The sequence below is a fragment of the Palaemon carinicauda genome, chromosome 5 (genome assembly GCF_036898095.1).
Source record: "Palaemon carinicauda isolate YSFRI2023 chromosome 5, ASM3689809v2, whole genome shotgun sequence".
In the NCBI taxonomy this organism is placed as follows: Eukaryota; Metazoa; Arthropoda; class Malacostraca; order Decapoda; family Palaemonidae; genus Palaemon; species Palaemon carinicauda.
The window spans coordinates 189,143,823-189,159,061 of record NC_090729.1 but is presented as its reverse complement, the minus strand read 5'-3'; the positions used below and the strand labels follow the sequence as shown (position 1 = coordinate 189,159,061).

General features: G+C 41.7%; 1 protein-coding gene across 2 annotated transcripts in view; it reads right to left on the bottom strand.

The window, feature by feature from the left end:
- Positions 1-15,239, bottom strand: part of AP-1gamma (adaptor protein complex 1, gamma subunit) — an 81,324-nt gene that overhangs the window by 43,754 nt on the left and 22,331 nt on the right. For both annotated transcript variants that reach the window (XM_068374466.1, XM_068374467.1), the window contains exon 6: positions 14,195-14,271. In XM_068374466.1, the coding sequence (XP_068230567.1) occupies positions 14,195-14,271 (77 nt within the window). The remainder of the gene's footprint in view (positions 1-14,194; positions 14,272-15,239) is intronic.

Here is a 15,239-nt window from a genome sequence, read left to right as displayed (position 1 = left end):
ACAGGGAAAATAGTCCAGTAAGGAGAGGTAACATAGAAGACTGAGCTTGATTGTACACTCAAGCAAGAGATCTTAACCTAAGACAGTAGAAGACCATGGTACAAAGGCTATGATACTATCGAAAACTAGAGTAAAAAAGGTTTGATTTTTTAGTGACCTTCACCTAGATTGAGCTGCTTATCATGGCTAAAGTGTCTCTTATACCCTTACCAAGTGGAAAGTAGCCCCTGAGCAATGTTTTGAAGTCTTTGTGACCAATAAGAAAGTGGCAATATTTAAGTAAAAGTATATTATTCTACTATAAATAAAAATTATGAGATGAATGGAGAAGTATTGAATTAAAAGCTCAAGATAGATACGACTGGCGAAATCTAACCGAGGCCCTTTGCGTCAATAGGCGTAGGAGGAGATGATGATGATACACAAGACTCCACTTTGGCCTATATAAATACTAAATACACAGTATAGGCTAACACTTAAAAATGCTTCAACTAAAAGCAGAGAAACCATGTTTTTATACCAAAACAATCCATTCATTCAATCCCAAATCATAATTGTCAGCAAACACATCCGCTCTAAAATTGTAAACAATAAATAGAGACCTAAGTGTGAAATATAATGAGACTGAAAGGATGGGAAAAGGCCACTCTACTATGAATAATGGGTTTGTAAGATATCTTTTATATTGAAACTTATCTATCCGTATCAAGTCCCTCAATCATAATGAGCTCAATTGGTTATTTAAGCACAAGATAAATCTGAAAGAGGAGTCCTAGGTTTTGCAAAGACATCATGGATTCAAAGAACTTTGTGAATTAGTAAGTTGTAAATATATATTCAGTGTATTTTCCTGGGGTACTAAAAATAACTGAATAGACAAAAAGCAAGGTGAATAGTTTGATACTTATCCTATACAGTTTGTAACAACCACAAAGGAAAATGCAATATCTCCAGGTAAAAACTGGCAGAAATTACCCGACAACATGACGTTCCTGCATTCAATAAGGCTCTGGTTTCTGAACCCTACTCTCCAAAACATGGTAGTTATGAGCATTCTGGTCTCATACACAGTATAGTCATTCATTACTAAATTAACCTGAAACCCTGAACTGTTTCAGCAAAAAAACAGATCTTAAAGAAGCCTGATTCCTAATCAGCTGGTACTCCAATAATTGAAGTTCCTACTCCTATCCTCAAAAGATAATGGCTCAACTCAGGCAGTTGCGAATGATTGGCACGCTTGAAGAAAACATCTTGAGCTTAGTTAGGACACCTAGGCTGGAATTGTTGAAAACAACCACACTGGAAAAGGTACAATTTCCAGAAACAAAATAATTTGATCTTTTTTTCTAATAAAAGTAATCAGCTAGAATTAAAAGAGCCATATGATAGATCAGGTAGTCTTCATACTGAGGCAACAGCCGGATGTATGGATATAAAAAAAAGGGAGTGGGAATTGGGAGTGGGAATTGTGTCCAGGATTTGGAAATCTTAAAATTTTCTTTTAGAATCGGTGGTGGAACCTGTCCCTTACAGAGCAAAAACAGCAATGAATTCTGGTAAAATTCATTGAAATACCTAACTCTCTATGCGGTAAAAAACCGCAAGATGAAATCAGTCTCCAAACTAAAAAAGAATAGGTAATACAGAAGCAGGTATTAGTATAAAAAAAATAACTTGCCCCCAGAAACACTGAGGAAGGATTTCTGGATGATGTACCAGTGATTAGATTTACAAATATGAGTCATATGTCCTAGTGCTGGGGGCCTGAGAAGTAACGTAGCGGGAACTTATTATAGAAACAAACGATAGAATGAACCCGTAGGTATGCGTACACAAACAGCCGCAGATTCTTTCGACTTAGGAATTAATGTTCCTGGAGATAATTGCCATCTAGGCTTGTGTCTTCCAACTCTTCTAGTACCTTGTGGAGAAAAGTTAAAAGCTTGGTGAACTAACCTCTTTTGGGGAGAGTGAAGAGCATGCCAAAACCTTCATCTACCCCTCACTATGAAGCGTGAGGTAGATGCTGAATGGAGAAGTATATAAAAGCTCAAGATAAGACAATTGGCGAAATCTAATCGAGGCCCTTTGCGTCAATAGGCACAGGAGGAGATCATGATGGAGATAATTGCAACCACAATTTGTGCTCAATATGATTGATGGGTTTGCTATGCAAAGATGAAATATAAAATGTAAAAATTGAAGTTTTAGTTCATTTGGGGTGAGGTGTGTCACTACACGTGAATAGCTCGGCAACACAAGGGAAAACAGACATATGCTTTATGACTAAAGATACACAGACAATTACCCTAATAAAGACTTGATTCATGCTTTTATAAATCAACAGATTATTTGGTTGTCTCTACAAAAAAATTAAGTAAATAAAGCCACAAATTCTAAAAGCTTGACAATTTGCAGCCACTTACCCTAAAATAACTTTGGTTTTCATGCCCTTTAACTAAACTAAATGGAGAGATTTAGCCTTTGGTACATACCAGAAAGCATCTTGAACCGCTGGTGGAACACGACTACAAGGAGGTATTTGAACTGGGTAACACTAACCGGTTATGAACTAAACTACAAAATATCTCTCCCTACTACAATCATTTCTCATGTGATTTAGACTTACTTATATACAATATTCAGAAAAGTAACGCCGGGAGTTTAAACGTGGCCAAACTTATTCGTTATAGATGCCTTAAATTCTTTAAAAATTTGATTTCCGACATATGTATGGGAAAAGCACTCACTAGAACATGAATTTAATTAACATTACTTACTAAATTCAAGTCAAAAGCAGATTATAGAGTTAGGTCAAAACCTTACCAAACATCCAAACTTAAAGATTAAATATGACAACACCAAACCCATGAAATATACAGTGCACAAGAGATACCGTAAAAATGGTTACGACTAATTAACTGAATTATATAAACCTGCAAACAAATATTTTCTTGAAAAATCAAATTCCTACTCAATAAATCTATTATGTATAAAACTGTTTCTATCCCTAAGTTATAATGTGTACAAGCCAACAGAGATTTCATTTCTATCAATTGAAAGAGCTACCATGGATAAAATAATCTCCAAACTCATGAGCTATACCAAGAAACAACTCCCAAAGTCATGTCAGAAAGAATAAAAAATTCACTCCTTTCAAAGCAATATCAGCCCCATCTATTCTATTTTTTTCTAGCATAAAAACTTATACAGATCTGTGAAAAAATTTAAATATATTGCAGTATATTACCCCTTATCATAAACTACATTATACTTATAAAGGGTTCTTTAAGCCATTATAAAACTTTATTAATGATTATTCCTGCGGGCACCTCGCAAAAAGACTCCTTAAAAATAGGACAAAGAAAACTGATAACTAAAAGGCATAAAACTGATAACTAAAACGCATATACAATGAGGTGATCCTGATAGCTACCTACTGGGGATAGCGGATACCAATTCCTGTGTTGTTGTAAAAGGTATCAAAGTATTTTTATTTTTTGGCCTAAGATGCACTTTTGTATGGCACTTTTTCAATCCATTATTATTATTATCATCTTTACTTACTAAACTACAACCCTAGCTGGAAAAGTGGGATGCTATAAGCCCAGGGGCTCCAACAGGGAAAATAACCCATTGAGAAAAGGAAATAAGGAAAAACTATGAGAAGTTTAAGAACAATAACATTAAAATAAATCTTTCATATATAAACAATAAAAGCTTGAAAATAACAAGAGGATAAAAACTCCAAAATACCAAGGGGAAGAGAAACAAGATAGAATAGTGTGCTTGAGTACACCCTCAAGCAAGAGATCTCCAACAGAAGACAGAGGAAGACCATGGTACAGAGGCTATGGCACTACCCAAACCTAGAGAACAATTTGGTTTTGCAGTGTTCTTCTAGAAGAGCTCCTTACCATATCTACTCTCTTCTAACCTTACCAAGAGGAAAGTAGCCACTTCAATCAACACATACTAGCACTGCACCTTCTGATTTCATTTTACCTAGCTAAGTCCCACCTCTCCTTGGAATGTTAAAACTCTCCAGCCAAGCTCTTTGAGTTTAGAAACATAATTCAGTTTCATTACACTAGATGTTGATGTAATAGTAGTTTACCCATACAACTGAATTGAAACTTTCAATTTACAGAAGATGGATGGAATGGTGTATTGTATACTCAAGCCTGAGCTGAAAGTTGGTGTAAGAAAAGTACCAAAAAATAGACACCTACGTGGGAATAAGCCGAAGGGAATGGATGAAAAGTAAAGATAAAGTAAGGTGGTGGCCCGTACAAGGACAAAATTCAAATCGTAAAAAGGAGTTATTCTTATAAATTGCATCATGATCCAATGACTATCGTTGTCTACTTAATCCTCTGGGAACCCCGGCCGTGACAAAATCACGTTCAGACTCAAGACTTCCGGCCAGGGAGCAATAACGTAATGTGTTAACCTACTATGTCGGCCTTTTGTAGCTTAACTAGAAAAACGATAGAAAAAACTGAATATTGCATTAGAAATCTGAGTGCATTTTCTATAATGCACTTATAGTCACATGAACGGAAAACACGTCATAAGATACACTTAGGATTATTAATGCAGAAACATCCTTTAGAAAAGGTTGAAAGACAACTCACTTGAATTGCAGTATTCCACAGAATACATAGACATACTTGTATGGCAGTACAGTACTGTATTCCACAGAATACGCAAGTAATATGAGTAACAGCCAAAAGCAGAAAATGTGTCAACTGTTGCACACAGATATTGAGAGAAATTATCAAAATCAGAGTAGAACGTAACAATAAAATTACACTAAGGCATGACAATACAAAACAGAACCCCCTGTATATAAACAAACTACAGGAGTATATAAACGAAGTACAAGAGCATAGCACTTCCTGTAACTACTACTGTACTACTACTACTACCACCCAGAACACCTAAATCCTATACTTAGGAATAGCTATTCCATTCAACCAAACAAGAATAAAGTTTTCTATGAGCCTCGTGATTAATTTCACAAAATCCTACTAACAAACAAACAATTGCTTTAACATTAAAAGAAAAAAAATTCAAAAGTTTGGGGCACTGCAACCGTAAACTGTGTGGATGCAAGAAACCTAACGTATACTTGTATTCTGACAGTACCACGTATATCTGTCAATGGGAAGAGTACAGAGGATAGCCTAAGGTTTCTTTCTTCCTATAATAGTACCAAATTCATCTCTGTCAATGGGAAGAGTACAGAGGTTAACCTAAGGTTTCTTTCTTCCTATAATAGTACCACATTCATCAATCAATGGGAAGAGTACAGAGGTTAACCTGAGGTTACTTTCTTCCTATAATAGTACCACATTCATCAATCAATGGGGCGAGTACAGACATTAACATGAGGTTTCTTTCTTCCTATAATAGTACCACATTCATTAATCAATGGGAAGAGTACAGAGGTTAACCTGAGGTTACTTTCTTCCTATAATAGTACCACATTCATCAATCAATGGGGCGAGTACAGACATTAACATGAGGTTTCTTTCTTCCTATAATAGTACCACATTCATCAATCAATGGGAAGAGTACAGAGGTTAGCCTGAGGTTTCTTTCTTCCTATAATAGTACCACATTCATCAATCAATGGGAAGAGTACAGAGGTTAACCTGAGGTTACTTTCTTCCTATAATAGTACCACATTCATCAATCAATGGGGCGAGTACAGACATTAACATGAGGTTTCTTTCTTCCTATAATAGTACCACATTCATCAATCAATGGGAAGAGTACAGAGGTTAGCCTGAGGTTTCTTTCTTCCTATAATAGTACCACATTCATCAATCAATGGGATGAGTACAGAGGTTAGCCTGAGGTTTCTTTCTTCCTATAATAGTACCACATTCATCAATCAATGGGAAGAGTACAGAGGTTAACCTGAGGTTACTTTCTTCCTATAATAGTACCACATTCATCAATCAATGGGGCGAGTACAGACATTAACATGAGGTTTCTTTCTTCCTATAATAGTACCACATTCATCAATCAATGGGAAGAGTACAGAGGTTAGCCTGAGGTTTCTTTCTTCCTATAATAGTACCACATTCATCAATCAATGGGAAGAGTACAGAGGTTAACCTGAGGTTACTTTCTTCCTATAATAGTACCACATTCATCAATCAATGGGGCGAGTACAGACATTAACATGAGGTTTCTTTCTTCCTATAATAGTACCACATTCATCAATCAATGGGGCGAGTACAGACATTAACATGAGGTTTCTTTCTTCCTATAATAGTACCACATTCATCAATCAATGGGAAGAGTACAGAGGTTAGCCTGAGGTTTCTTTCTTCCTATAATAGTACCACATTCATCAATCAATGGGAAGAGTACAGAGGTTAACCTGAGGTTACTTTCTTCCTATAATAGTACCACATTCATCAATCAATGGGGCGAGTACAGACATTAACATGAGGTTTCTTTCTTCCTATAATAGTACCACATTCATCAATCAATGGGAAGAGTACAGAGGTTAGCCTGAGGTTTCTTTCTTCCTATAATAGTACCAGATTCATCAATCAATGGGAAGAGTACAGAGGTTAACCTGAGGTTTCTTTCTTCCTATAAAAGTACCACATTCATCAATCAATGGGAAGAGTACAGAGGTTAACCTGAGGTTTCTTTCTTCCTATAATAGTACCACATTCATCAATCAATGGGAAGAGTAGAGAGGTTAACCTGAGGTTTCTTTTTTACAATAATAGTACCACATTCATCTCTGTCAATGGGAAGAGTAGAGAGGTTAACCTGAGGTTTCTTTCTTCCTATAATAGTACCACATTCATCAATCAATGGGAAGAGTACAGAGGTTAACCTGAGGTTTCTTTCTTCCTATAATAGTACCACCATCTATGTCAATGGGAAGAGTACAGAGATTAACCCAAGGTGTCTTTGTTCCTATAATATCCTCCTGCTGTTGCAGGCTAACTTTGGCAACCATAAGGCATGCTTAATGTAAACTAACCAAAAAAGGCAAAGATAGTACACTAGTCTGAATGGAGGAGTAGATGCATGGTATAGATAGTTTTAAATTTTACTACAGTGGTGTCTCATACCCAAATAAATACTCTAATTATAACTATATGTTAAAACAAAAACCCAACCTTTAAATCGTAGAGATCAAATAATGGAAAGAAGAATGTCATTATTTACTAAATATAACAAATTTGGATATAATTTGTATTTTTCCTAACATACAAACCTGGAACTATTTATAGGGCATTACTTTCGGCAACGCTGAAAATCAGCCAAGACAATTCTAGTGAGGGATAATTAACCCCATCCGCTAGTTAGCGGGAGGGGGTTGGGGTAGACTAGCTACCCCGCTCACTCACACCTGTCGGTTGAGTAACCACTTTTGCTTTCTGGCAGGACTTTTAAGGGGACAGGGTGGCGGGCCAATTTATATAAATAGCTCCAGGTCTGTATGTTAGGAAAAATACAAATTATTTCCAAATTTGTTATTTGTTCCGACAGATACAAAACTTCGCTATTTATAAGGTGACTCTCTCTCAAGAGGGAGGAAGTTCTACCAACTGGCCTTGGTCATGACACGGGGTTCCTTCTAATTGATCTTTGATCTAATTAGTAGGAACCCTACCCTCGCTAAAATCAATAGTAGTTACAAGGTAACTCAATGATAGCGGCCTGCAGAAGCTTGTGTGAGAAAGACTCGTGGCTTGTCTTTACGTCTTTACGTAGGAACTCGAGGATAAGCATGAGTTCTAAGACATATCCAATACCCTCCCTCATGAGGTATTGGTGACGTAACAAAGTATTTATTCATACTCAGGATGCACAAGGGAAATGAATCTTACCTGCAGAGGGTTGAGGTCAGTGGAGCTGTTTCCCCAGGGGGGGAGAAGGAGAAAAAAAGAAGGGAGCCAGACATTGTTTTCATTCACCCCAGACTAACCCGGGTAACCTCAGCCCTCAACCCTCTGCTACCTGTCCATCAAGGAGCCTGAGGCCTTAGATCACTTGTTGTGCGGCCACCACAGGACCAATGGAGAAGGTTTCCATGCTCCTGTGGGTTACATCTTTCAGGTAGTGGGCTGTGAAGGTCGTCTGATGCTTCCACACGCCCGCTTGCAATATCTGTTCCACAGAAAAATTCTTCTTGAACACCAGAGACGTTGCAATGCCTCTGACATCATGAGCTCTGGGTCAGTTGGACAGAGGAGGATCTGGAGGATCTGGATATGGAGCGTATTCGATTACTTTCCTTATCCAGGAGGAAATAGTATTCCTTGTGACCCTCCTCTTGACCTACCCCATGCTGACAAAAAGTGCTCGTACACGAAACACAGTACCCTAAACTGGTAATGCTTCCGATTGAACATGAATCTTAGATAATTCCTGGAAGATGGGTGAATTAGGATCCGTAAGTATGCGTCCTTCAGATCTAGAGTGCACATGAAGTCCTGGGGTCTTATCGCTTGTCTGACTGTGTCGGCCGTCTCCATCCTGAAAGGTGTCTATTCGACAAACCTGTTCAGGGCCAAGAGGTCGATGACTGGTCTCCAGCCTCCAGACGCCTTTTTCACAAGAAAGAGTCGACTGTAGAAGCCTGGGGACCCGTCGAGGACCTCCTGGAGAGCGTCCTTCTCCAACATGGACTTGACTTCTGCCCTGAAGGCAAACTCCTGTGTGGATCCCTTCGCACAGGAGTTTGACGGAATCGGCACTCGAGTCAGTGGAAGTAGAGAGAGCGTGAACGGGATACGATACCCTGAACGAATTACCTCGACCGTCCTTGGTTCGGCCCCGTGGTGAAGTCACCTCTGCCAGCGGCTATGCTGGCATCCCCCCCACAGGTGGGCAAATGGGAGGATTGCCTGTCTTATTGGGACCGGCATCAGCCAGTTCCCTTCTTACCCTTTCCTCCACGAAAGGAATTTTTGCTGTGATAAGCCTGCTTTGCACCCTTTTTACCCTGCTGTTTTGGGTCTCTAGCCCTTTTAGGTTGCTGGTTTTGCTGTGCTTTCCGCTGTGGCTGAGAGGGCTAAGGTCTAGCCGTTAAGACCTTTTGGATGAGGGAGTCCTGACTGGACTTTCTCCACCTCTCTGCCACCCGCTCGACGTCCTCGGATGGAACAAAGAATTGCCCTCAAAAGGAGCATTTCTCAGTCTCGCTACTTCGGCCTGAGGGAGATGTCTATGGAACTTGACTATAACGGCATCTCGCCTCTTCAGGATAGTGTTGGCCCAAAGGTTCACCGCCTGATGGGAGAGGAACTCGATGGCCCGAGTGCCAGACAATAGGAAAGTCTCCAAAGACTTCCTATAGGACTCCCGAGACAGGTCCTTAGACCGCATCAGTTGTCCTAAGGATCCTAACCAGAAATCCAGCCACTAAGTAGCCTGCACGGCGTACTTCGCCACCTTCTCCTGGTTTAGGATTTCAGAGGCCGAAAAGGAGACTGGAATTCCCGTAAGTTTCTCAAGGGGGTGGCCTTCGAGAGTGCCTCTATAGAGTGGTTGAGAGGCAACGTTGGAAGAGATTCCCCGAGGATCTCGTAGTACTTCCTCTGAAACACATGCGGAGGTGGTAGGAGCTTGGAGGACGAGTTGGAGCGGAGAGAAGAGGTGGACCCAGTTGCCTGGGACACTGCCTTCCTTTTTGGCACTCTTCAACCCCTTTGACCAGGGCAAAGCTGCACTGGTCCTATGAGGTTTCTGAGTGCCATAGAACTGGTCAAGGACCGTTTCTTTTCCATTTAGAGGGGCTGCCGATGGATCTGGAAGTTCATTGATGGAACGGATGCAGGCTAGGACCTGCCAGAAGGCGTATTCCGACTCCTTCCTCTCATCCTCCGTAAGCTTAGGGCTAGCGGCTGCTGGCAGAGCGTCATCCTCGAGATCGCTCTGCCCTTCCACATCCGAGCTCTCATCCATAGGAGCCCGGAGAGGGTCGAAGTCGTCAACTAGATAGACTGGGGATAGGGAGACTGCCGAGGAGGTGCTCGCTTCCGGCTGCCTGGGAGGCAGTGAGGAAGGAAGCCTGGCCGAGGATTTGGGGATGGTGAACAAATCCTTCGGTTCCCTCCCACGAGGCCGGAGGTCCTCTGTCCCCTAGGGCCTAGAAGACTCCGTCGGCTTACAGGTGGAATGTAAGTCCGTTGCCATACTGGGTGAGTCCCATCCAGTCGCAGGTTGTGCCTCCTTAGACACTACCTCGACCAATAAGGGACGTAACCCTATCCATCTTGGTGGGCGAAGGACGAATCCTTTTCCTTTTCCCCTTTGGCCTAGCCTGTGGCGTCTTGAACAGCAGGGGGGCTTCCCTGAAGTTCATGCCTAATCTCCTCCAGATGTCTTTTGCGAGGGGATGAAGGACCCGCCTGCGTGGGATCTCCCGAACTCCTCCTATGACTGGAGGGAAGAGAGGAGGCTATAAGGGGATCCTAGGTGTGTCACCTAAGGACAGGGAGCGGGGAATGACTCCTTTCATGGCTTGGCGCATTACATTGAATAAGGTGCTAAGCCACGGGGTGTCACAGGCTACTGAGGAACTAAGGAGGAGGTCCTTAGGAAAGAGCTGCTCCCTGGGTTTAGGAACCTGGGCAGGTTTCCTAACCCTCTTGTCTGATGGAGGCTTCCTTAGAGGCTAGATCGGCACTGGCCTACCCTTACGGATAGGGTCTGGGCTCGGTCGCGCAGGCGACTGTTGTCTCTGTTGAGGCCCAAGGGGCTTGAGAGACTGATTGTGAGCGCCAAGATGGTTGTGCGCTCTTGCGCCGAACTGTTGGTAGGCGGAAGGGTGCTCGTGCGCGCGCCCTCCCCATTGCGCGCACTTTTTTTGCGCATGAGGTTGTTCGCGCACCTGGCGCACATAAGGTTGCTCGCGCGCATGGCGCGCAGTGTGTTGTTCACGCGCATGGCGAGCAACAGGATGTTCGCGCATATGGCGCGCCATAGGATGACCCTGCACCAAGACGGTCGTGTGCGCCAAGTCGATCGTGCACGCCGATTTGGTCGTGCGGGCCAATTTGGCTGTGCGCGCCAACTTGGTTGTGTGCGCGAGAGCTCTCAGGTTGGTGAGAGAACTCACTGCTACGCTCACCCAAAGGTTCACGATAGCTTGTGTAGTGTGAGCGCGAACGATCAACACAACGAGAGTTCGAAAATTCTCTGTCATAAAAAGAATGACTCTGGTCACGAGAACCCGAAAGTTCAGTGTGAACTGTGTTGCAAGAACCCAAAGGATCAACGCAACGAGAAACTGAAGTTTCTCTGTCACGATACACTGAAGTGTTAGCGTGACTAAAGTTACGAGAGCCCAAGGGTTCCGCGTAACTCAGGTTACGAGACCCCGAAGGGTCAACGTAACGAGGAACCGAGGCTCCTCTGTCACGAGATCCAGAAGGATCAACGTGACTGACAGTACGAGAACCCGGAGGTTCAACGTTACCGTCGTTACGAGAGCCCGAGGGTTCAGCGTAACAGAAACCCAAAAATTTCAAGATGTGAGAGCCCGAAGGCTCAGTGTGACGGAGACCTGAAGGACTATTGCTGACATGAGAACCCGCAGGATCAACATAACGAGAGCCCGAAGGCTCACGATCACGCCAGCCCAAAGGGTGATCATCACCGCCCCTGGAGGAGAACCTAAAGCGTTAGGAAATTACCGATGCACAGAGGCAATCTTCTCTCGCGAATGAGAGATATGTTCCCCAGAAGGGAAAGCTTGCCTTGGAGAGAGCCCTACCACCATCCCTGGTGGGTTAGCTAACTCCTCGGCGTCGGAACAAGACTCTCGGCCTGACCGACAGGCAACAGCGCCTGCACCCAGAAGAGGAGGATCGACCTCTGCAGAGGAAGGAGATGACCGCCTTCTCTCTGCTCCCCTCGGAGGAGTTCGAGGAGAACTTCCTTCGTAGGGGGACCATCGACGCCCAGCGATGGCCATAAAGACACAAGGTCTGGAAAAGAAGAGGCGCTCCCTAGGGGAAGAGGAGCAGACTCACTAGGGGAGCCGCCACCTTCGTCTATCCCACAGGGTTGACCTGGAGTCACAAGCCCTGCGCTACTGCTTGACCGTGCCCCGGAAGGGCCTGGTCGAGGATTAGCTTCGGGCAGATTTGGGCGTAGAGGAAGCAGAAGCCAGCGATTTCTTCGATTTCAAGGAAAAACCTGAAAGCGAAGATTCGCCTTTAGACTTCTTCTTACGCGCAAACCTCTCCCACTGGGACGCAGGCCACTCCCTACACTCGGAACAGGTGTTGTCCCGCAAACACTGAGTTCCCCGGCAAGCCAGGCATAAAGGGTGTGGGTACGTCTCCACGGACGACATGAAGGTGCCGCAACGGCAGCCTTCAATCCCTGGACATGTCCGCATAGCGGGACAATAACCAAACAAACAAAGATTCACACAAAAGAAAAAGGAAAAGTAATAAAGTCAAAGCAGATTGTTTAACGGGAGAGAGAGAGACGGCACGTCCGCACTCTACCGAGCCAATAGCAAAAGTGGTTATTCAACCGACAGGTGTGAGTGAGCGGGGTAGCTAGTCTAACCCAACCCCCTCCCGCTAACTAGCAGATGGGATAATTATCCCTCACTAAAATTGTCTTGGCTGGTTTCCAGCATTGCCGAAAGTAATACCCTATAAATAGCGAAGGTTTGTATCTGTATCGGAACAAGTATCTTTTTTAAAGGCTGATAGTTACGTTTCTGGTAAACTATATTGCAAGTGCATAAACACTAAAGAAAACACAAGGCGTTTAAGCTATCTAACCCAATACCAAATCCTGTTGTCACACTTAATACTGTTAATTTTTTTCTTTATACAGTACAGAAGGCCCTTAACTCATAAACTTAATAGGTTCCAAGAAGCTGTTTGTAACTCAAAATGTTTGTAACTCGAGATGTTTGTAAATCGAATTTTGTTAATATTTGGCTTAACCTCCATCCCACACCTATGATTTCCCGCTACAAAAGTCTACAAATAGTCAGGTTTCATATGAAACATATCAGGTTATTACACAATTTGCTTACTGTATTTAAATGATATAATATTGTTTTATTATATTATTTCTTTATCATTATTATTTTCAATTTGATTTGAGTTTATATCTCCGAAAGTTTGTAAGTAAGGACCTTCTCTATCTTCAAGCACTAATCAGTAAAAAAAATCCCGATACAATAATCACATTATTTGATCGTATACAGCAACTGTATTCCTAAACCCACTGCAAATACATCAATACATTACCCATTAATCAATTTAATGATAAAATAATTTCAATGACGTTTGGTGTAGTTCATTAAAACTAATATAGAGATCTTCACAGACAGTATTCGAATGACAAGACCTAGCGAGTAATGACCAAGCAATCCAAATTTGATGGCCAGTTAAAAATTAAGCGGTACTGTATGGTAATTAACTACATTTAAACCTACTGTTAAACTTTATGATAGGTAAAAAACAGAGAGCATTCTTTTGACTCCTTCCCCTTGTGAATATTTAAACTCGCAAAACAGAATCGTATGAGTGCACATTAAAACATATAAAAAACTACACATTGGAATTTTCATAATGCAAAATCAGCTACTGATGAATTCATATAACTACTATTACTAAATTACTGTTAATAAAAACCCTACAAATTTAAGGAATTATCTTAAATGCAGGGTTAATTGTACAATCAGTTATTTAACCAAAAAGTAACCCAGATTTATTGTGTTAACACTAAAAATTTAGTCAATTAAGGAGTAAATATCTTTATACATTAGAATAAACAAAAATAAATGAAAGATAAACTAAAAACTTCTAACAAGTAGGATAAAACATCCCCTGTTGATGCTAAAGTAAAACCTTGAGGTCTCGGAAATATATCTGATTTTGTTTAAACGTCACAAAACAAGATAAACGTAAACCACCTTTAACAGATACAAGTTAAAATAAGTAAGCGTCCGTAGGGTAATTTATATCTTTTGAACATTCTTCACTTTGATATCGTTCATTCCTCAGTTTTTACTCATTGTTAAAATTTGCCATCACCAACAGGTCACATGTGAAACAAAGATAATCAACATAAAGAGAGAGAGAGAGAGAGAGAGAGAGAGAGAGAGAGAGAGAGAGAGAGAGAGAGAGAGAGAGAGAGAGAAAACAGACAGTTTATACAAGCAAGTTACCTTCTTAAAATGAGCAAGCATATCGGGCGACTGTCGGCACATTTCGGTGATCAAAGTGACTCCTGTTATCAACACACCTGCAAAGAGAAAGAAATCACTGAAACCGAAAAATTCTTTCCTCTTTTTACGGAATTAAAATCTTAAATAACTATTAATGAATAGTATTACAACTGAATTTCTCACCTATCATAAGGCTGGCTTTATAAGTTATGTAACTAGTTATTACTAATAAAATTTGAATGTTGACTGTTGAATCCTAATCCTATTCTAATAGTCAGTACTCAGTCGTTTATAATTCACACTCAATTAAAGAATGGGCCCCAAAATGTTATGAATACATTCATTTCTGGGTCGACCTGTGACGGCCGGTGAAATAGGTGCTCCCCTCGGAAGATTATTCTTCTTCCCCAGGATCTTTTCTGTGTACAGTCACTAATCTCAAGGCCTTTTTAGCTAGAACTGCCAGAGCGGAGCACCTATTTCACCGGGCGTCACAGGTCTCTCCCCAGAAATAGATTTTTCCTTCGTCAAAATCCCTTTTTTCAGATTCAGTGATGCGAATACTTTTTACTAGATGAATTAGCTCAAGGTTTTCGGGTGGAATTAATAGTATAACTATACTTCCCAAGGTTAAAACTTTTGCTAGTACAGTATATCATCATCATCGTCATCATATTCTCCAACGGCTATTGACGCAAGGGACCTCAAGAGGATTCATTAGCTAGATACATCAAAGGATAGCCCGTTCCTTGTGCTGCGCAGTGCCTATCCAACGAAGGCAAGTGACCCCTGCCGGTCCATACTAATTCTAGTAAGATCAACTGCCAGGCATCAGGAGTAAAAGCCGAAGAAACAGATTGCAAAGGATAGCCAGTTCCTTGTGCTGCGCAGTGCCTATCTAACGAAGGCAAGTGACCCCTGCCGGTCCATACTGATTCTAGTAAGATCAACAGCCAGGCATCAGGGGTAAAAGCCGAAGAGATAGATTGTCCATCGCCCCATCGCCTTAAACCCAATCAGTCACCCTGCTGCCAGTGACTTCATT